Source organism: Vitis riparia, chromosome 7 (assembly GCF_004353265.1).
Source record: "Vitis riparia cultivar Riparia Gloire de Montpellier isolate 1030 chromosome 7, EGFV_Vit.rip_1.0, whole genome shotgun sequence".
NCBI classification, from domain to species: domain Eukaryota; kingdom Viridiplantae; phylum Streptophyta; class Magnoliopsida; order Vitales; family Vitaceae; genus Vitis; species Vitis riparia.
Genome location: NC_048437.1, coordinates 23,085,107 through 23,108,672, shown reverse-complemented (window position 1 = coordinate 23,108,672; position 23,566 = coordinate 23,085,107). Strand labels below are relative to the sequence as shown.

Below are 23,566 nucleotides of genomic sequence, written 5' to 3'. Positions count from 1 at the left end.
AGGAGGCCCATGGGGTCAAGCCCCATGGTTAACAAAGTTGGGAACTGCTTTAACACCAGACAGGTAAAACCATTTGCTCCTTCCCAGTTTCTCTTTTCTCCCCAAATCCTGAAATCCTCCTCTGTTTCCTTCTCTCTCTGCATGTGCCTGTTGCATTTTCTTCAACCTTTTGGCCATCGAGATTAATTTCGTGTTGCATCTGCTGAAGCTGTCCCCCACCAGACAAATCTTCAGGAACTGATTGAATTGGGTATCATTGAAGAGGTGGATGCAAGAAAAGGGTAAAAGCATTACAAAGAACATGAATACAGGTAATGGGAGAAGACAAGCCTTAGACATGATCAGAACCAATTACTGTTAGCCAATAGGATTCCGGCAGTGATAAAGACATAAGGGAAAATCAACTATTCAGTTGAGAATATCATCTGAAAAATGGTCTCTGCCATGTCCAAGTAAACCTGTCCTGTGAGAAATTTTCTGGTCTGTTTTTCTGCAACATTTCTGACATTTATAACAAAGTACATACACAGAACATACTCTAACCATAAGTAAAAAGATTATTAATACCTTGACAATGAGGGGCATAAAAATTCGTTACAAATAGACACTCCTTCATGGGCATAATCAGTGGGTTTAGGACAGCATTTCTTAATGCACATTCGTCCTTGCATAACCACAACAGTACAAATGAGGAGGTCAATAATTATAATCTCCACTTTGTTTATCCAACTAAACAGAAAGAGTAAACTAGTCATTGCCCATGAGGACTTGACCAAAAGGAAGAGATAGGACATCAAAAGTTCCAAAGATTGATATACCAGTCAGCTAAGTCTGTCCTACTTGAGAACTCAATCTGAACTAGAAGATTCACTAGTTGACAATTCCTGTCAGCTTGATGCTGATTTGACAGATGATATGGATGACTCATCCACTTTTGCGCGCTTCGAGGGTTGGGAATTAGATTCACAAGCAGCATCTTGTTCAACATTCCTAGGAGCTTCAGGTTCAATTGCATTTTGCTCGCTACCCAAAAGAGCTTCGGTTTCAATTGCATTTTGCTCCCTGCCCAGTTTTTGGGGATTTCCACTTGATGTTTTGCTGTCATTAACTAGGTCGGTTCCTGTTTTGTCATGCTCATCATGGGATGCTTCCATTTCACTTTTAGAAGGGGAATTTGGTATGGTATCTGATGATAAAGAAGAGGGGTTTTCCAGTGCAGATGATGATGTCTTCAGCTTGTCAATTCCTGATTTGCATTGCTTCTCGAACATCATTTGGAGGTATCTCCCTTGTTCTTCTATTCGCAGCTGTAAATTTCTTTGTATCTGCGGCCATGAAAGTTACCAATATTACATAAAAATCATGGATATGAACTAATATGCAATTCTCTTTATGCTTATATATATATATGCATGTCTCTTTGTGTATGACTCCACAGCAAACCTTTCCTACCTAAATTATGAAGGGTTTTTTTTTTTTTTTTGATAGGTAAATTATTTTTTTCTTTTTTCCTTTTTTGTCCCCATTGGACTTGAACCTGGAACCTCCCATAAACCTACCTCAAACCTTTACCACTTGAGCTAGGCCTCAAGGGCGAAGGCTTTTTATTTTTTTTTAAAAGTACTTAAATTATTCAGGGTTTGTGATCAAACTAAAAATGCAGTGAACATAAAGCAGCCCATCCCACAGAAAAGATTTGTTTATGATCAAATCCCACATGAAGGCATTGATTTATTTTATTTTTTTTTTTTTTTTTTTTGATAGACACATCAAGGCATTATTCCATTGCTCAAAAAGAGGATTCCCATGGTCTATGGGTAAAAAATGGGGTTTTGGAGATTCTTCCATGTTATAGAATCTCAAGTCCCATAACCAATTTTGAATATCTCATACTGTATCCAGAATTGATGGGCAATTTGGCACATGTTCTAGTACAGATCAAGTCTCTGGGACATTTATGCATGGCAGAAATTACATCATGCCATGTAGCTTTACACACTCTCAACACAAAAATAAAAAAAATAAAAGAGGAAAGGAATGAAACCCTCTAATAACAATCAAATAACACAGGATAGGGCTTCGGATTTTGGAGTTTATGGTGGAGAAGATGAAAATGGATTTACACATGGAATGACGGTCAATTGGGATAGAGATGAAGATGTCCTATAGGCTGAAATTAAGAGGAAAAGTTTCTGGACTTTATAAGCAGAAGGGTCATTTTAAAATTTATGTTTTAAGGTAGTGGAGAGAAAAGTAGGATTAGGTTAGGAATAAAATTAGGGCTAAGGGAAGACAGTATAACAATGTGCCCAGCAGCAAAGAAAATTAAAGTAAAAGAAGAGAAGGATAAATAAGCCTTAAAGTCTTATCTAGATGAGAATCAATAGGGTGTCATCATTAAAGAGTGAAGAAAGGGGAAGAATCCCAGTTACCGAATGTAAAAATTGGTGTAACCATGACTTAGGTAGAAGTGCAGTTCACAAATATCTTTAACTTAGAAAATAAATATAAAGGGACTTCAGAAACATAAACTTCTACCAAATTTCCTGACCTTAAATAAGACTCAAACTTAGAAAGACATAGTTAAATACAAAACTACTATAAGCATATACATGAACAAAAACTTTTTACAAGGCCTGGTCACAAATCCTGCCCTTAAATTTGAAAACTTCTGCTAGAACAAGGAAAATACTTTTTAATAATAACTAAACAAGATCAAACTAAAGCCAAAAAACAACCACCTATGTAGTTTAATACCAACCACCTGAAATCTGAAACATAATTATAATCCCCCTGGATATGGAAAATTCAGATTTCTCCAAAATGAGGAGGCTAGTGGGCTTGACCACATCTAATTAAAGTCCTGTTTGAGAGAACTTCTCGAACGCTAAAAGCAGTGCTTGAAGGTGAAACACAACTTTCAAGAGTGTGTGGATCGAACTTTCAACCATTATCCCCACATTTCCCAATATTATTGATCAGCATTTTGAAGAAACAGAAGACCCATGCTTTTCCTTAAACATGATCTGAAAAGTAGATTTTCATTTAATTAAAAATTTTAAAAATGTCATAATTATCTTTATCTCTAAGAAAAACATTTTTAAAATACAATTCCCAAACATAATATTCAATCACACCATAGTAGTAATCACTTCTACTTCTTCTACTATTAAACTCATAAATTAAACACTATTCCAGACAAGATGTGGCCCCCATGGTGGGACCCCCTGGACCATTACTGGACCTACATGAATTTTGTGAACACCATCTTTGTCACATGTACCAACATTTAATACCATCATAACCATATTCAAATGGGAAAAAAAAAAAAAAAAACAGCATTTCTAAGAAGAGAAGTAATAGAGATTGATGACCCAATGATGGCAAAAGGAACCTAATGAATAATGTCTATGTGACCAACAATATAGCCACAAAGTTTCAGGGCTAGGCAAATCAATGGCAGAAATATCAAAAACCAAGAGTACAACTATATAACAATTTAAATGATAGTTTTAGCTTTCTGGCAAAAAAAATAAAAAGATGGAAAAGCAAAGTTCAAATGTTCTCCATTTCCTTGAATGTTGGCAATACAAGTATTTTGGCCAACAACAAGCTGTACCCAAGATGGGTCCCATGCTCTAAAATATGCCATTCAATTCAGCTACAATGGACCACATCTGTGTACCAATATGCCATGGATGTTTGAATTCGGTATTTCTTACTGCAACTACAGGATTTAAGCTGGTGACAGAACAAGATTATGAGCCTGCTCTCCAAGGTGTGAATTCCATTTTAGGAAAGCCATTTGGCTCTAAAGTAGATCATATGCTTAGAAGGAAAACGGTTATTGCAATTGTCTGAATTCTATTAAATTTGATGAGGATTAACCTCCAAGATCTACTCAAAAATAGAATGAAAGCGAAATAAAGAAATCTTAAATTACTTCTTCAAAGATATTTTGGTAATTTTGCAATTTTTAGGTTTTCTAGAATCATAATTAGTTAGTAGTTACTATTTAATTTGTATTCAAAGTTTGGAAAGTTTTTTATTAGAAATTTCTCCTGAAAACAAGTTCATATATTTCTAAAGTTCTATTTTGAGTCTTCTTTTTTTTTTTTTTTTTTTTTTTTTTTTTTTAGAGGCAAATAAGAGTTTGTATTAGTAATGCCTAGAAGCAGTGAAAAAGGTACACACGAAGTATACAAACAACGTCTAAGAGATAGGCAAAAAGAAAGACAAAAACCTTTCACCTAACTAGACAAAAGCCATCTATAGAAACTTTTTACAAGTCATTTTCTAAAGTTCTATTTTGAGTGGTTAGAACATACAAGTCTTCTTTACTAAAAAATCTTATTACAAAAACATTTTACAAAATAAGTTTCTAATTCTAAAAAAAGGTTCTATTTTCTTTTAATCTTTTTTGAAGATTTAATAATTTTAGGGAATGAATAAAAGGTTCTAAAAGTTACTACATAGGTTAGGTTTATTTTTTCATCATTTTCTTGAGTTTTTAGGATTTCTAAAGCCTATAAATAAGGTTAATTGATTTAAAACAGGATTATTGACCAATGATGAAATAATATTAAGTTTTACATACTTTAAAATGTTAATGGTGCGGCACCATTGCTTTTTCTTCCAAGGTGACTCCTAAAAGGCCTTAGTGAGACTCTAAAGTTTTCTATCTTTCATTGTCTTTTCTTTTATTATTTTAATTTAATCTTTTTTTCCCGTCACTATAATTTTATTCTTGTTCTTCTCCTTAAATCCTAAAAGATTGAAACCCTAACTAGCCTAATTGATTACATGCAACCATCCTAGGGTTATCCCACATCAAAATTGCTTCCTGATTAAGCAGTAAATGAATGATCAAATCAAGACTTAAATTCTTTTCAAAGGAACAAATTCATACCTCAAGTTGTTCGTGCAGCCTCTTCTGAACTTCCATCTGTAATCGCAGGGCTTCAGTGATCTCAATACCTCTGCTATCCAAACAAAAATAGAGTTACAGATTTGAAATTTTCAGCAAAAGAATTCAAGAACAAGATATAGCATGACAGAAAACTCCATGTAGTGCTTGAATGGCAAAAAGCTGAGAGACCTTGCACTTGATCTAAGTTGAGTATGGCTACAGATCTATGACCCCATAAAGCAAAGAGTAACAAGTGATTACAACTAAAACCCAAATAGTAGCTCAATCAATCTTTCATTATTAGGCAGTCACTTCAGCAACAACATCTAACACATACGTTCATTGATGGCAAAGAAATTAATTGAACAAGCTATTGTATGCAGCACCTATCATAAACCAAGAGTCTTCATACAGCTACTTAGGCTGCCCTGGATTATGTCAAGAGCTTCTATGCTTCAGTTAGCTGCCTTATTTCGATCATGACAGTGGAGTAGACTGTCCAAATTCAATCTCCAGTCCAATACATTGTTTTACAATAGGCAAATCGGAGATGTATTAATAGGCACCAACCAAAAGAAGGGTTGCAGCCCATTTACATAACGAGTACTAATGCATATAAAGGAAAAAGAACCAAAAAGGATTAAAAAAAAGGCTCAAAATCAGCCCTATCCCTCCTGAAGCGATTGATAAAACCTAAACTTATAGTACTCTAGTTCATAGGGATTTGAGTGGAACATTTTTAATTGTAATCTCCAGTTTAACTTACATGAAACATTAAACCTCCTATTTTTACAGGATGAAGTCTTTGACTAAAAAATGAGAAGGAAAATAGCCTGATAAGGGAAAATTAAGGCGGTCCATTTTCTTAAAATTGTCAGTCATCTTTTCTCAGCTATTGGCAGGTTTTTATTTTTATTTTTGTCTCTTTTATATAAAAAGACGTTTCTAATTGGCAATCCTAGAACTGAACAAACAACCCTACTGTTTTTTTTTTTTTTTTTTTTGGATAAAAGAAAACCTAAATGAAGATTAATCTCATACAATTATGAGTTTTCATGGCCCCAATTTCAAGCCTTGCATGGTACTTATTTTCCTTTTCTTTTCTTTGTTTTTTTCCTCTCTTCTGTTCAGTGAGCCAACTAGCTCAAAATTAGAACAAGCTGAACTTGTTTATCATTTGATAGGGGAAACAAGTCAAGCACAAGCCTAGCCCAAATCTCATTTGTAAACACGTCAACCTTGAGTAATCAGTTCCTGGTTCAGATGGCTCATAAAAAACGCAAATGAGCAATTTCAAATACACAAGAACTTTCCAAATTGTGGACATTGAGTGAAAATAAGCTTTGTCACTAAATGAGAAGTCATCCACCAATAGAATGCCATTCAGCCAATTCACAGGCAGGTTGTTTTATCACTATTTTCTGAATCTCTACCTGTTGCATGTGCTAGTGACACAATAAGTCAACTGCAGAACTGTGTAACAATCTTAGGTCCCATCCAGTGCAGCTCTTTCTGAATCATAAAGGATTTACAGTATGTTTGCTTGCAACTGAAGTATAAAGCAAAAAGGGTCTGTGGCTCAAAAGCTTTTTTCAGTATAGGGGTGAAATGCTTTTGCAGAAGAGCTTTAGAATCTAAAATTTTTTACACATCAAGTCAAAACCTCTTTTATACAGATTTTTTCAGAGAACACAATTAGCGGTGCCTAAAATTACACCAAAGAAAATTGCTTAAAACCTGCCTTAGCACTATGAAGAAACGATCCTCATTTATATTTTGGTAATGACCAGGAAAGAAAAACCTTAACTGGCCTGGGGCAAGCCAAGTTTGATATTTATTTCTATAATCTGAGCCATGCTTGAACCAGGCTGGCTGAAGTCTGTCTGTGCTCAAGTGAAGCTCGAGAGATCAGCTACAGCTCAGCCTTTCACACTGTTGGTAGATATTGAGAGGTCAAGGTTCATGATGCCCACCATTATATGCAAGCAAACATGTGTATAGTTGAATCCATTGTAATCAAATGGTAGATAGATGGGAGAATTGCAAAGAAGTGTAGAGGGGAGTCATTACAAATAATAGAAACTAAGAAATACTAAAGTACACAATTACCAATGAACATTAAGATGAGAATCTTGGGTCAAATGGCTAGGCTACTAAGCAAATACACAGTACTCATAAAATCTCACCCCTATGGACCATTAAAGGCTGTGTGTTTCATGAGCATAATTTTTATAATACAGAAAACAATGAACAAGCCAAATTCTGATAAAAAGAGACATATTATCATAGAAGCCACCACACACCATTCATAGATAATAAGGAGCCAACAAAAATGACCTAGATTAAATACTTACTCACATGATTAACATAACACTGAATAAAACAAGAAAGTAGTCAAGCTACATATAAAAAAGTGATTAGGAATGGCAGGGCGAAGGCACAATTAAAGAGAAATAGATACCCTAAAAGAATTCATGTCCTTATGAACTAGTTAGACTCAAAACGGAATGTTCTACTTCATTGAAATAAAAAGCCTTGACTATGACAATAGAGGGATGGCAAACAACGAAGTGCAAACTCACCTCTTTCTTTAAAAAGCCCAACAACAATACCAAAACATAGATACAACAAATTTTGCAATAAAATATAAGAGAGAATATTGAGGTCAAGGGATCTTTAGGTGGAAGGATCACAGAAGCAGTTAAGATGAAGAACCATAGGCCTTGTCCAATGGTATCCCTACTGCCCATATCAAAGATGTTGCAGGTTCTGAGAGAGTGCTAAATGAAGAGGAAGGAAACCTAATACGCTGTTTATGTAGTCTCTCATAACTCATGCAGCCACATGCACAACATATGACCTTTTTAATCTATAAAGCCACCTAGTCAAAGTGGATCCATTTATCTGGAGGCTACTGTAGGCAATTTAAATTTTAGGGCAAAACTCTCTGGATGTACACTTTGATGTTGCAATAGATACTTCAAACAACTAAGACACATTTATGATAAATCTGCAAGTAATGAAATAAATAAATGTATGGGCAGAGTAAAACAGAAATCCACCAAGAAATAATAAGGAGAAGTTAATTTACGTTTTCAAGTCCAGAGACGACATTTCTTCAATGGATGTCAATCTTTTCTCAGAGGATCCTGTAAACATAAGAAAACAACCCAATAAAACTTCCTTAGAAAAGCCCAATATCACAACTAAATTTCCTAAATATTACTTGCTCTCCTCTATGGCTGTCAATGAAAAAGTTGAGTCAATGTATCAGCACTAACTACAAAGAATATTGAAGTTAGGAATAAGAAATTCAAGGGACACAAAAATAATAATAATAATAATAACAATAATAAGGTTGACGAAATATTATATTGATTTGCTTTTCAGGACACTGTCTGAAGCTTCCCAGAATATACAGTTCTATAACATTGTAACACAGAAGATGCTGAGAAGGATCAGTAAGAAAATAATAGAAGTAAGGCCACCAGGGAGCATATCATTGCCTGACTTGGTGAGAAAAAAGTTATGCTTAAGTTAATAGTTATAATTTAGACTCAGAAGACCCATTATCAACAAAAAAATACAAAATAAACAAATAATTGAGAAGAAAAAAATTAGTGTAAGTTTAAGTCTATAAAAAAGGAAGAAACAAACCAAAGAGAGAACTAAGATAAATATATTATCTAACCACATGATAATTTCTTCAGAACTTATTGTTAAAGAACAAGAAAAGGTTCTTGAAGATTCTGGAGAAATGGTTCTTGAACCCACTATTTCTGGTTTGAAGCACAAAAAAAATTGGTTAAGAGTTGATAGATCACCAAATGAAGGAATGTGATGCCTTTTTCCATGAAATAAGTTGGTTCTCCATGCCACATTCATATAATATCATGTGTATACTTTAGTAGCATATCATACTAATACCAAAGTCTTACTCATATATGCTCCATCAAACAATAGATACACAACCTTTCAGGAATTTTTTTTTTTTTTTTCATACAGACAAAAGCCAAATCCAAACACAGAGACATATAGAAGGACTTGGGGGTACTTAATATTTACCTTCCGATGACTCTGGTCTGTATCTCGCTGTTCTATATTTCTGCATTCAATTCAGCAAGATCATCAATTAAACAAGAAACCTTAAAAAGTCCATCATGATAGGGACTCATTTCTAGATGAAAGTAAAAAAGTAATATACCTGCAAGTGGCTTTTTACATGATAGATGGTTAAGCCTTCCACTTTCATGAGCTTCAGCACACCCTTAGGAGTAGCTCCTGTTTATAATAAAACAATTAAAGCTAGGACCTTATAATTGTATTGTCCAAATAAGGTTAAACAGTAAAGTAAGGCTAGGAGGGGTACACACTTTCACTACCACCAAGTTGGTTGACTGCCTCCACAAAAGCCTCATGAAGTTCTGGTGTCCAACGCATCCGTGGCTTGGTTGGAGCAGTGTTTACTGATGATGAGGGAGTAACAACATTGTGAACTTCTCCAGATGGAGCAGAAAGCTGTGGATGAACCTGGGGCTGGTTTGCTGAGAAGTTTGATGATGGTTTAGGCACTTGGTAAGCCATCTGTAGTAACATAATGGAAACAAAACAATTAAATCATACAAGACATGAGTCAATTTACTTCTTTAGAAGAGAAATGATTCAATTTCTAAAAAGAGGAAAAATAAAAGAAAAAAACAATTGCAAAGTTATCTTAATAGTTGGGTCATTATGAGAGGAGCAGAACCTTTGGTTCTACATCTGCAACATTGGTGTCAACAAGGAACTCATTCCAATTCGAAGTCAGAGCATCATCATCAGTGATTAGCTGGTCTGCCCATTCTTGCCAATCATGCCGTTTGCTAAGGTCCTCAGATGCAATGACACCACTTGCACTCCTACTTTCTATTTGACTACTCTGGACAGGGGTGTTTACAGGAAAATCAAGAAAACCGGATAGTGAATCTGTACACCAGGAAGCATTGTTATTTTCTTCAATGCAATGACTTGATGCTGTAGACTGAAGCTGTCCTGAATGTGAAGAATGTGCTAATGGCAAAGATGTCCCATTACTTGATGACTGAGAAATAAAAGGAGCACTTCTTGAATGCCTTTCATGGGGTGAAACAGATGAGAAATGAAGGTCTGTGGAGTATCCTGAGGATGATGAAAAAATATGACCAACTGCACCGCTGTTGGAGGGTAAAGGACTAGCATGCATAGCCTGAGGCCTTGTCATGATTTCCCTTCCCACATAAACTTGTTGAGAGTCTGGCAACTTGGGATGTGTCTCTTCAAGAGAGGTAGGAAGAACAGACAACGAAGAAGACAAAGCTCCAGATGCTCCCAGGTTATTAAGCTGCTTTGAACCTGACCCCCGAATGGATAGAGTAGAGTGTGCCTCCATTTTAGTCCCTGAATTAAAAAACGGAGCCAGCTCACCTATTTAGCTTAGTCTGTCAGTTCACTCTAATGAATCAATGCTCACTTAATGAGGAGATCCTGAAAGCGCCCCTGTCGCTGATTTTCAATTCCTGCAACACAGAGAAGGTCATCAATTCTTGAACCTGTGAAGCAAGGAAACTATTAATACAAAATATTAAGAAAAAGGGAGCATTACCATAGAAGTGTTTCTCAGAGGTCATGGAAATGAGAAACTTTTCACAGAATAAAAGTAAAAAGGCAAATCCACATTAATATCTCAAAAATAACAGTCCCTTGAATGGATCCTATTCCGACTTTAGTTGCAAAAAAACTTAACTTTGCATGCACAAATATAAAAGAGTAATAATGGAACAAACTAAAGTAGGGAATCCATGAAGGGAAAAAACCATCCTCTGGCCAATTAAAGAAAAACAATCAATTCTTTTTCATCTCATGATCCCACATAGAACATTCATGGCTAATGCCATTAAATCTTCCTTATTTTCTAGAAATACTAATTGAAAAGACAAGGCAAATTACATGTTATTCCCATTCAAGATGAATATTTTCATATCAATATCTGTTGGCAGGAGTGTTCATCTCCTTCATTGTCTAATCTTAAGTGTTCATACTATGCCACAATTTACACAGTGTAGCTTTCAGCTTTACATAGCATTTGCAGTTCAAACTAGTGGCAGAGAAGAAACTTTTAAGCCCCCAGGTACTCCCAGAAGAGCAATATATAAGCTGCTTCTAGTTCCTAAGCAACTGGAGGCAAGATAACCATAATGCGTCATTACCACAGAGAATAAAGAAAATGTTTTCGGGTTAAACAAGTGGCACATGATATGGTAAAACCAATAGGCTATGACAAAGGAATGCGCAACAACAGTGAAGAGTATGTTAGATGATTTTTCAGATGTGATGCTGGAGGATTGCCAAATGAGCTGGTTGTGCAATCCAACAAGCCCCCAATCACTCTTAAAAGTAACCTTGTCTAGACCACTAGAATTTTACATGAACATGAGGAAGGCTGCCCAACCTAGAGAGATAGATGTCTATATCTTCTAGAGAAGAAATTTAACTAGGAGAGCCTGACCCCTTTCTTTGATAAAGGATGAGATTTGGAGTATCAACATATTTGCAAGGCCATAATCGGGACAAGAGATAAAACATTCCTCAACGGGCAAAGCAAAAGCAAATTTAGATGTAATGAATAGCTCAAAAATGTCACTTTGTCACCTCTCAGAATGTTTTCTCTTAAAATCCTTAAATTCACTAAAGCACCTACAGCAGCTAGCCACATAGGCAACCCAACAAAGCCATCACTCAACCCCACTTCAGGTATTTGTAAATTAGACAACAAATTTATACCAAAAAGGCCCCATATCTGTGTTTACCAGACCAATATAGAGGGCAGAACTAACAAATAAGAGGATAAAGGATAAGATAGAAATCATGGTTATAAATCATAAGATAGCAGATAATAGTGACAGCACCGGATAGATTAATAAAAAGTTCTGTGCGCACATGATGATGAAAATGATCTTCAAACAAATCATCACCTACCTAGAGGCCAGTAATCTCTTGTCATCATGATTTTTGAAGACCAAGATACTACTTACTGATTCCTACCATTATAATTAAAAAAGAAACCAAGAAAATGAAGCATATGTATACTGTTCAGTGATGTCATGAGTCTAGTTGTAGCATAATAATTTTTTCGTATTTCCTAATTTCTGGAATCTACTATCCTGAATAGCAACAGGAGCCATCATTTCAAAATTCTAGAGTTAAACTTGATCTTTAATGGCCCTCATAACATCTCAAAACAATCCAACCTACTAAACATGTATATGGAAATCCCTGTGCTCCATGGAAACAAACACATGACAAGTTTGTAAGTAGTAAGACATGCCACAAAAACATCAAACAATCACTTCCTCCTCAATTGCCTTATTACATTTTTGTATGTACAATTATATTTTTTTTTCCACATTAAGACAAATTTACTATAAGAGATGTCTCCACTGCATGTTTAACCCACATCAACTGTTTGCCTGCCCGGTGTACAATACCAAAAGATTTATTTCATAATCCCAGACACTCACAGATCTTCTTAAACCAGTTTTTCTGCTTAACTAAATGAAACTAACTCACACAACCATCTAAATTAAAAGTGAAGTTCATTATCTCATTAATACCCAACCAAAGTAGATCCAACATTCACATTCAGAATCATGAGTAGAGCCATGTTTGTACCAGACACCACCAAAGACACCGAACTCAACTCAACTCAGAATAGCCTTACCTCAACTATTTGGGATCCACGATTCTATCTAGGGCCATACCCGCAAATTCATAGGTAATATAATGACACTAACTCAAATCAATTCGACTCAAAGGTCATGCCGACTATTTAACTTCACTAACTGAATCCTTTTTCCACCATTCTCTATCGCAGGTCATCTTTTTCATTGGGTCATAATAGAAAGACGCCCAATTGAAGTCAACTCCACATCTCAATATTTCAACTGTTTGGCATTCATCAAAATTGAAGCTTTATGGACAATTCTGCTCTATCTAGGGTTTTATCTTCAGCTAAATCACATGCTATCAGATTAAGACACCCAACTCAATCCAATTCCACTCAACTCATAAAAGCCTCATCCCAACTATTCTGAAGTCCGCTAATCATTTTCACCATTTTGCCCTATCCAGAACCACTTTTTCAGCAAAATCAGAGTATCATCAGTGCACCCAACTCATCCAAAAGCACAAATATACAGAAGGAAAAAAAAAGTAACATAAGTTCCCACGATTCTCGACACGAGAAACCATCTAAATATCTAAAAGGAACACATTGAATAAACCTAGAACAACAACAACAAATCTCGATGGGAAAAAAAAAAAAAAGTGAGAGAACCCAATTCAATTTAAACCGAATAAACACTGGAAACCACCAAAACTCAAGCAAACTCCAAATGGGCAATTGAAATTCAAAGTACCAAACGACAAATCAGATAAAACTCATTCGTACATCCTCGGATTACACCCAAAATAAAACAAAATCATCAAATGGGTACATCCAATTCTCACCTAAAAATCCACAAAGAAAGCTGAGAAATTGAGCCCGGAAACGCACAGAATCGAATCCAAATTCTGCAATCTGAAGGTGGTCAGGGCCAAGAGAAGTCTCTAAATTCACCTGCGGGTGCCACAAATCTCCGTCACCGGCGCACCACAGAAGCGGACGGTGCACTTTGAGCAGCCCACCCTCTCTATATTGAGAGGATCATCGACCCGTCCACGCGCCTCTTCAGAGCCTGCTCACCACTCGCTGGAAGTTGTAGTGAACGTCATGTGTGTAGTGCCTACCAGATTATTGCAACGTGTAGCTCTCTTATTGGTGGAGAAAGGGGAAAAGTCTCGTGAGGTGCACGTGGGGCTTAGAATTTTACAAATATTTTATTTTATTTATTTGGAGGTTGTGTGCCACGGTTATGCTCTTTGGGTCGTCCCAAAGGCCAGTGGGCCCCACGTACCATTCCCTTGTCTTCCTTTATTTGGACTCTCTTGGGTGTTCTCAATTATACCCCCATTATGCTACATCTGACTTTTGGTGGTACACGTGTCAAAGCAAAGTCAACCCATCAGGCATCAACCTTAGTGATTTTTCCTTGGGGAAATTTTTACTTTTCTCAAAATAAAAATTTGCCACTTTTTTCATTTCTTTTTCAGCCAATTTACTTTTTAATGGATCATAATAAAAAAATTTCCTTCAATGAAAATGCTATTTTTTTTTTTATCTATTTAACCTTATAATGATAAAACCGATGATGAAAATATCAGTAATCACGGATATATCGATACTTGGATTTTATGGATATATCGAAGTATAAACCAAAAAGTCATCAAAACTTATGAAAATATAATAAAAAAAACTCTTAAAAATGAAATTAGAAGTATAATAAACATTTTAAAGTTATTTTATTGAAGAAATTAATATATGTATGATATGATTTGTGATATTAAATTTAATTATATAGTGTCAGTTGATAATAAATATGAATTTTGTAAGTGTAAACTCAGAAGTTAAATTATTATAAATATACTAATTATGTGATTTAAATATATTATTATGTTAATTTACTACCTTTATTAAAAATATATTAATTAATTGTAAAAATGTACTAATTTAAATTCAATGTTATACTAATTAAAAAATTTACTATTAATTTATTCTTAAGATACTATCATTATACTTGAATATCAAAATAAAATAAAATTATTAATTTAAAATTGAATTATTGCAAATGTACTCATTATGTTATTTAAATATATTTATAATTTTTATTTAAAAATATTGATAATTTTATTTATGATTTTATATTTGTTTTATATTTAATTAGTATACAAAATAAATTATAAGATAATTAAAATTAACTTATTTATAATAATTTAATTTTTTACAGATATATCGTCGATATATTATCGATATTTACCAATATTTCTGACAAACTATATATCGTATCCACTTTCTTCGATAGACGATGTATTATTGATATATCCTGATATTTTCATCATTGGATAAAACACATATTCTACTTTTAGATGATTTTTTTTATGATAAATGTAATTTTTATTTTCCTATGGAAATTGTCTCATAATTTATTTTTATTTTTCAAAGTATCATAAATTAATAATTTTGAGAAATTTTTTGGAAAATCAGAAAACCTCCCTTTCAACTTAGACGAAAGTGATTTGATAAGTTAAATGTGTTATAATTGGGATTTCATTGTAAGAAGTTTAAGGCTCGGTTTTAGATAGAGGTGTAATTTGGGCAGGCTAACGCAATTTAACTTGAACCCAACTTGAAGGTTGGGTTTGGGTCTAGTTTTTTTCAATCCAAATTCAATTTAGATTAGGTTAGGGTTAAGGTTTGAATAACATGAACTTAATCCGAACCAGATTTAATGTTTTTATAATATTTATCATGCATCTTATCCTATATAATAATATTCATTTTCTATTTTTATTTTTAAGAAAAATTATCAAATTGTATTATATCATATGTTTTTCATTATTTTTAGAAAATATATAAATCTACGTTTATTCTTTTGTTGCTATCTTGAAATTTTATTATATTTGTTATTTAAATTTTCATATAAATACATTAAAATAATAACATAAATAGATTTTGAATTATACAATACGACCAACTTAAGTCTAACTCGATCAACTTGAATCTAATGTAAACAACCTAAATTCAACTCAAACTTAGGAAAATGAGATTGAATTGGACTTGGAGTGAGTACCGAGTTCAAATTAAATAAAAATAAAGGGATTGAATGGTTTAGGATTATAAGATAATATATTTTAAATTAAAATTTTTCTCTAAAATGACAACTTATATTTAGATTAAAAATGAGTTTTTGCTCTCTCAAAAGATAATCCAAACAGAGCATAAGAAAAGGATAGACATTAAGTTATGACTTCACCCAATTTGACAAAAATGCTCTTTCAACACTTTTTCATTTGTAAGCATTCTTGAGAGAGAGAGAGAGAGAGAGAGAGAGAGAGAGAGAGAGAGAGAGAGAGAGAGAGAGAACAATTTGACAAAAATGCTCTTTCAACACTTTTTCATTTGTAAGCATTCTCAAAGGAGAGAGAGAGAGAGAGAGAGAAAGAGAGAGAGAGAGAGGGAGAAGAATAGGTTTAGTGGATGTTTGGAATCCTATTCATTTGTAAGCATTCTCAAAGGAGAGAGAGAGAGAGAGAGAGAGAGAGAGAGAGAGAGAGAGAGAGAGAGAGAGAGAGAGAGAGAGAGAGAGAGGGAGAAGAATAGGTTTAGTGGATGTTTGGAATCCTAGAAAATTAATTTTTCAAAGTATTGTATTGACAACGATAGTAGACAAGTAGACATGCACAACATCCATGGAAGACAAGGAGAATAAAGACAAGTAAATGGAGTCCACATAATGAGAAGGTTATTAGGAAACATAGTATAAGGGATTGGGAAGCTTGAATGTTCTTTTTGCGGAGGGAGTCCCCTCAAAGCTGCTCCACTGGTCTCCAACTATGCCCCATATGCGATACCCTTCCTTCACCAACCCTTGCCTCGCTTTTGCCTTGTATTTTTGCACTTCCATCAATTCATCTGCTTCTTTCCTGAATCATTGATTAGCAATTCATTACACCCCGTTTGGAATCATGTCTTCAAAGTCGTTTTTAGAAGTAAAAATAAGAATGGGTTTTACAATGCTTCTACTTCAAATATTTTTAATGAAAGTGTTTTTAAAAAAAAATTATTTGTCAAATATTTTTTTTTAATGATTTTTTAATACTACAAGTAATTTTTCAAATTCTTAAAAGAATTTTTAAACTTTCTCAAACATTTGATTTATTTTTTTCAAAATATTTTTTAAATTAAAAGTGTTTTTTAAAAACACCATCACACACATAATTACTCTTTCGAAATTACGGCTTCTATTTCAACATTTTTGCAACAATTGAAAAATAAAGAATTTTCTTAAATATCAACTTAGAGAGTGTTTGATAAATTAATTTAATGGCTTAATAATTTAAATTCATTAAATAGATTAAACATATTTGAAAAAATAACTTAATATCATGATTTAAAATTAGAAATAGTTTTAATTATTAAATTAAAATAATTAAGTTATTTGAATTTCAAATTTCTATTGTCTCATTTGTTTATATTTAGTAAGTCCTTTTTACATTTATAATTCCACATCTACAATTCATTTTTTTATTATAAATATTTTGTAATTATGGATGTTTAACAAATAAATTGATCTTTTAAAATTAATAAAAATAAATATTTATTACAATTAATAAGGATAAATAAGCCAATATATTAATTTAGAATTCAGTTAGATATACTTTTTATTTTTTATTTTAAAAATGAAAAATAGTAATAATTTTTATATAAGATAAAAATTAAAAACCTCTTGAAAACCTAGATAGAAAAAATAATGATTTTTAAATTATTAAAAATATAAAAAAAAAAAATTAATAAAAAAATATTTTAGAAATATAAGATAAATTTATTTATTTTTTTAAGATTTTTATTTTAAAAACATAAAACAAGACATATATCCAAACAAGCACTTATTTATATGGAAATGAAAAAGGAAAAAAAGATGAGAAATACCTTAAAATGAGCCTGGTCCAACCATGGTATCCAACCTTAATGAGGTTATCAGCAGTGGAAGATCTAAGGCATTCCCTTCTTGAAGATATCAAGAAGATCTTGAAGCCTCTTCCCCTGATGTCATTGAAGAATCTTAGTGTCTCCCTAAGGGCTGGTGCCCTATTCTTCCTCATCCATTCTTCCAAGGAGGTCACATTCAACTTCTCTCCCCTATCATTCCATAGTCCATACACAAACAAAATTTCCAATGAGGAAATGATCATATCATCTTGTTTGAATCAAAGAAGTGACTCAAATGGAGCACATTGTGCCCTTCTTACTGGCCCAATTCAACAATGGACCTAGTCTGAGTCCATGGGCCAGGAAAAGTATACCCTATCATCTAAGGCACCATCCTTGGAGATTCATACCTGCTTTTCCTTAATGTGGATCTACCCAAAAGACTAAATTAATGTAGAAAGGTGCAGAGAAGAAAATAAGAAAGGAGATAGGCTGGTGGGCCCTGAGCCCAGATCAAGCTTGAGCCTTCTCCACTGTACCCAAGATGTTAAATCATTGATGAATTCATTTAATCAATTATAATTTTTTGGGTGACTCAGTCCATCAACTGGATCTGACTAGTGTAGGTTCATATTTTCTCACATCTGAAGGCAAAATCACACTTCAAAAGGAAACATTAAGGCCATGTTTGGCACATTGTAATAGTGGATAAGAATGAGAGGAAAGAAACTTACCCAAAATGATGCTTCTTATAGTAAGGCACAATGGACACAAGAGTATCATCAATATCAAAGATCCATGCGTCTTTATCATCACCCTTTAAGCTGCAACAACCCTTACTTAGATAAAGCACACTCTCTTCAACTGCCCTCTCAATATCAGCCTTATACTGAGAAGAAGTCATGTATTTACCCACAAACTCCACACATTCTTGGGGCACAACATCAAAGCCCTTGATGTTGTTTAGCTCCACATTGATCCTCCAACTCTCACAATAATTTTTCAAGCCCTCTTGCACCAAGCTGCTCTTCCATGGCCTCAAAATGTTCCAATCTGCAACTGCTGAGCTGATGAGAAGGCCTGTGAAGGCCAGTAAGAACCCTAAGTTTTTGCCCATTTGGGGGGTGGTAAATGACAATGATGAGGGAGAGAGAGAGATTTGGGGTGTTTTAGTGGCAATGGGTGATGGGGGAGGGGCTGATATAGGGCAGGATTCACATGGGTTGTGGCTTGCGGGGCATTTTGTGGGGCCATGCACTTGAAAATGGAGTTGAAATCACATGTGGGGGGACTAAATGAATGGGTAGTAGTACATTAATTGTGGGTTTATGTGCATGAGGACAAGGGCAATTATGCATTTTAAGGTGGTGTTTGGGTTGCATTTAATAAGGTCTTTTTAGTGAAAAAAGATTTAGCCTTTTTAAAAAATAAAATAATATTTTAAAATTTTAATTATAAGAAAAATGAAGAATATTGTTATGCTTGAGATTCATAAGTATTGAACATTATATCACATGTAATACCAAATTTAATTATTGCATGAAATTATCATAAAAGTTCAAATGAAAATTTAGAATAACTTTATTAAGAATATAATAACAAAGAATTAAAGAACACTCATAAATAATAGAAATTATAGATAATGCTTTTATAAAAAAAATTAAAAAACACATAGTTTATAGGAGAAAAAAATTGAAAAAAATAGATGTGAATGTGTTTCTTCCTTATTTTATTTTATTTTTTCATTTTTTCTATTTTTTTTTTCAAGGACGGCAATGAGAGACATTTGATACGCTTCACCTCTATCCAACTTCATCCTATTTATTCCAAATAATTTTCATTTTCATTAAAAGAATTAAATAAAACATAGCGGGATAGTGCGGGTATATGTATTTCTCATATCCATTCCATTCTATCTCATCCCGTTTAATTTTTTTTTTAAAGAAAATTTTTTAATTATTTTTAAATTTTTTTAATTATATTAAAACAAATATATTTTAATCTATTTTATTAAAAGGTATATTATTATTATTATATTGTATATTAAAAATAATAAAATAAAATTTAAATTAAATTAATTTATATATAATTGAAACAGAACGGGATGAGATAAGAAAATACTCGAATTCCCAGGTTTCTAAAAAAATCTTTAAACTCACCGTGAACCTGGCAAGCTCGTTTCATTATTGGTAGAGTTGTCATCCCCACTTTTTTCAAAATTTTTGTACCCTAAAAGATGAAGTTAATAAATGGAAAGAATTTTTTTTGTCTTTGTGCTGGCTGCTCTCAAAGGAGACAAAGAGGTGAGCCGTGATTGAAGGAAAAGAGAGTGGAATAATTATGGAAATGACAGATGCCAAATTAGGTTTTATTTTTATTTTCATTTTCTTATTTCAAATAATTAAAGCTTGATATTTGCATCCCAATAATTAAATCCTTTCATACAAATTGGTTTAGGCTTTTTCCCATTTTTTTTATTTGCATTCATTTCTTTTTTTGGATTTTTCCTTTCCTTCTTTTTTACCTTTTTGAATTTTTCAGGGCACGTACTCCTCACTCCAATTTTGGTTTCAATTTCGGCTTCTAACCAATTTAAAAACAAAGACTACACTAATCAAAGTCTAAAGTGTCCCATTACACCTTCTATCCTATTTAATAAACTAAGGGAATGAGTTTTTGGGCATGACAGGACACTTAACGTTGAAAATTTGACTAAATTCCAATGCCCTTGGACCCATTTGGAGGCAAAATTAGTTGGGTTCCTTCACATCCTTCTTGATAAACTAGATTTCACTATCTTAAGAGACAAATTTGCATCAATAATGCAAGCAATCCATTGTTATTATAGAAAGCTGACCAAACAAGTAACCTTATGGATTGATTCCATTTCAAGGAGGAGATTTTATGGATGTGATAGGAAGACGACAAGTTTTCATGCCTTTTGAATCTATTTCACTTCATTCCCCACTTTCACTAAAATCTTGCTTTGAATGTAGTGGAACGAAGACTATGGATTTTTTGGTTTGGATTGATCCTCCCATGTGTGAGCCTTCAAGGCATATCATATTTGGGTTGTCAAGAGGGATGAGAAGGATGGAGGATGAAAATCAAAAGCTTTGGGCAATAGTGAAGAGGCTATGGGGGTGTCCTTTATCATATTTGATCTTCGTACATTACTATTTTTGTTTGTTGAACAATCTTCATTAGTATTTTACATTTAAAGGAGGTTTTGTTTGTTTTAAAATGGTAGTTGGTGTCAAACTTTCGAGGGTTTTACTTTATTTTTATGTAGTTTGGTAGTACTTGAAGCAAGTGTTTAAGAGATATCTGGTCTATGCAATTGGGTTATGATATGACAAAAATTTGGCACTTGGATATTGATTCAAACAATTATGTAATTTGTTTTTACACATCTAATAACTAGAAGACTATAGAAACCTTACTAATTTCTATTTCATTCAACTCTTAATGTTGCCTACTTTCAAACTTTAATCAATAAACATCATCCAACCTACTATTCAATAATTCAATAGCTAGATTGGAAGGAGGCTAATAAGAATCATCAACCTAAATTCTCACTAGACACCACTAGTGAGGAAAAAGAATACTTAAAATGAAGAACCTATAAGAAATAGAAAACTATTGATAAGAGCTCAAACATAACATTTTTAAGGGTTTTTTAAGTCTTTCTAATGGTTTAGGAACATATTACTAACTCAATACCTTGTGTTTAGGATTCATAAAAATCTCTCGACTAATGAATCTCCAAAAGGTGATTCAAAATAGTACCAAATGAGTGAATGGACCACCATGGGACAATTATAAGGCAACAAGAAGTGAATGAGAACATATAAAATAAGGTGTATTCATAGGATTGAGACAGAATGTCTCATTTGGTGATCCTAAAGAAGTATATTCATGTAAATTATGGTCATACTAGTTCCTTAAAGTCGAACTTGAAATAAACTCTTTAAGAGCTAAGACATGTTAGTTGAACACACAATATGAGGATCGACAATTCAAGGATTGTAGAGGTGATCTTAAAAAGTTGATGATTTTCACCTTGTTAGACTATGAACATCTATTCATAGTGAGACTAAATGCAATGGATAACAAGTCATAGACCCAAGCATATAGTATCTCATTATTATTTACATATGATATTAGAGTGCAATTGATTCTTTATAGGAGGGTGTTGAATCAACTTCAAAATTGGATTCTGAGGAAGCTAGTACTCATATGGGGGTTCATGCTCTGAACTTATATACCATGACAACATGGGTTATGAGGGTCAAATTGCCTCTAGGTTTACTTTTGTGTATAAAGGTGTTTTAGTAATTAAGCGAAGTTGCATTAGGGTAAGTGAACAAGGCATTTAGATTGAGCTAATTAATTAATTAGTAGGCTTTATTGGGTTAATTAATCAATTAAGATTCATTTTAAGTTAGATTAAGTGATTCAAGCCCTTAGTGAGTTCAAGTCACTTAAACTCAATAAAAAAACCCTCTAAATACCCTTTTAGGGGTTAGGGTTTCCATAATTTTACCATGAAGTCATTTTCCACCTTTAGAGGGAGAAAGAGAGTCATTAGGTGGAAGAGTTCGAGTCTGCAAGACTTCCTACGACAACAATCTTCTTCTTCACCGTATGGAACAAATTTAGAAATGTCCAAATCTCAGGTATTGCTTTTGTTATCACTTTTTGAATTCTATTAAAGTTTAAAAATACAATTTTTCATTGTGCATGAGATTTAGAAAAGTCTAGAATAGTTTTGCATGTTCCTAACTTGATCTAGGTTTGAGCATCAGAGTGATCCAAACTTTCACTACACTCCTATTATGTGATCAATTAACATACTCTAACTCATAAATTGTATATGTTAAATTCTATGTAAGGAATTATTGTGACAATAGATTTCATGATCACATATCTTTTGAATTATCCAAGAGAATATGTTGTTTCAATCTCATGAGATATTATGGTGTTTCTATTAAAAATACTTATTGTCATCAACCTCTATTAACAAGGGTTCAATCTATAGGATACATGACCACATAAGGGTTTACTCATAGGTCAAAGTCTTTTTAATGTTGAGAGTCCATATAATATAGTAGTTTGCTAAATCATAACAATTTAGTAGTCTTACGTCATTGATTCATTGTAAATCATATCCAATGTCTAACTATACACACTAGTGCACTTATTATAGGAAATTCATTTTGACGACAAAGCTAAGTCATCTTTCTAATCAGGAGGGAGTGCATCTGTATTAAATTATCATATTGCAAAGAACCCATAATTTATATTTTATGTATAACTTCTAATGCACTTAAGTCATATACAATATAAGTAATATGAGTATGAATACTCAAATTAATATCAGTACAAATAATGGATGAAAAAATGAAAGTCCATGTATAACTTTATTATATCATGTCTTCTTTTAAAGGCTTTCTCCCAATAGTTATTGCAAGGGTTTCAAAAACTAGATTGGCTTTAGGATTATAACAAAAACTGAATGCCCTTTATAGGTTGCTTTAACTGTAATTGGGCTAGGGGTTTCCAAGTCGATTTACGAGCATCTTATAAGGGTGCCATTGGCTAAGCAATTACAATTTTTCAGATAAAGGCTTGAACATCTGCACTAGAGCCACCATTGGTTGGTCAAGGTTGCCTCGATCGACAGTTTGAGATGGCCAGGACTCAGGAGTGCCTCCTGCGGATAGGACAAATTAGAGCCTAGAGATGCTAGACAATTCTACAGGTATGACCATTTTGCTCAAATTGCTCCTAAACACAAGGGTGTAGATATCTCTTGTGGTTCTCCATAGGCCGAAGCATCCTTGGATGGGTTTGTCTAGGGTTCATTGTCTCCATCATAAGGCTGGACCCATATTAGGAATCCGACCCACATAAAAGGGTCCAGAACTATCACTTTTGGAAAAATGAATCAAAATAGGAAGGAAAGGAGATGTAAGGAACCAGAATTAGAATTAGGACTTCTATTAAAGTGGTCACAAGCATATTAGAACCAGAAGGAGAATGAATCTAATTAC

The 23,566-nt window shown here is 33.4% G+C and overlaps 2 protein-coding genes across 2 annotated transcripts; both read right to left on the bottom strand.

The window, feature by feature from the left end:
• Nucleotides 1–539: 539 nt before the first annotated feature.
• LOC117918539 (protein PHOSPHATE STARVATION RESPONSE 1) lies at nucleotides 540–13,633 on the bottom strand. The gene is made up of 8 exons (XM_034835265.1): nucleotides 13,433–13,633; nucleotides 9,657–10,443; nucleotides 9,283–9,493; nucleotides 9,114–9,190; nucleotides 8,975–9,014; nucleotides 8,001–8,058; nucleotides 4,910–4,979; nucleotides 540–1,325 (listed from the first exon to the last, which is right to left on the bottom strand). Exons 2-8 carry the CDS (start codon nucleotides 10,314–10,316, stop codon nucleotides 888–890), a joined length of 1,554 nt encoding a protein of 517 aa, XP_034691156.1. The 5' UTR covers nucleotides 10,317–10,443; nucleotides 13,433–13,633; the 3' UTR covers nucleotides 540–887.
• Nucleotides 13,634–16,178: 2,545 nt separating this feature from the next.
• On the bottom strand, nucleotides 16,179–18,693 carry LOC117917683 (acid phosphatase 1). Its single transcript, XM_034834039.1, has 3 exons — nucleotides 18,245–18,693; nucleotides 17,511–17,720; nucleotides 16,179–16,504 (listed from the first exon to the last, which is right to left on the bottom strand). Exons 1-3 carry the CDS (start codon nucleotides 18,625–18,627, stop codon nucleotides 16,327–16,329), a joined length of 771 nt encoding a protein of 256 aa, XP_034689930.1. The 5' UTR covers nucleotides 18,628–18,693; the 3' UTR covers nucleotides 16,179–16,326.
• Nucleotides 18,694–23,566: the final 4,873 nt, after the last annotated feature.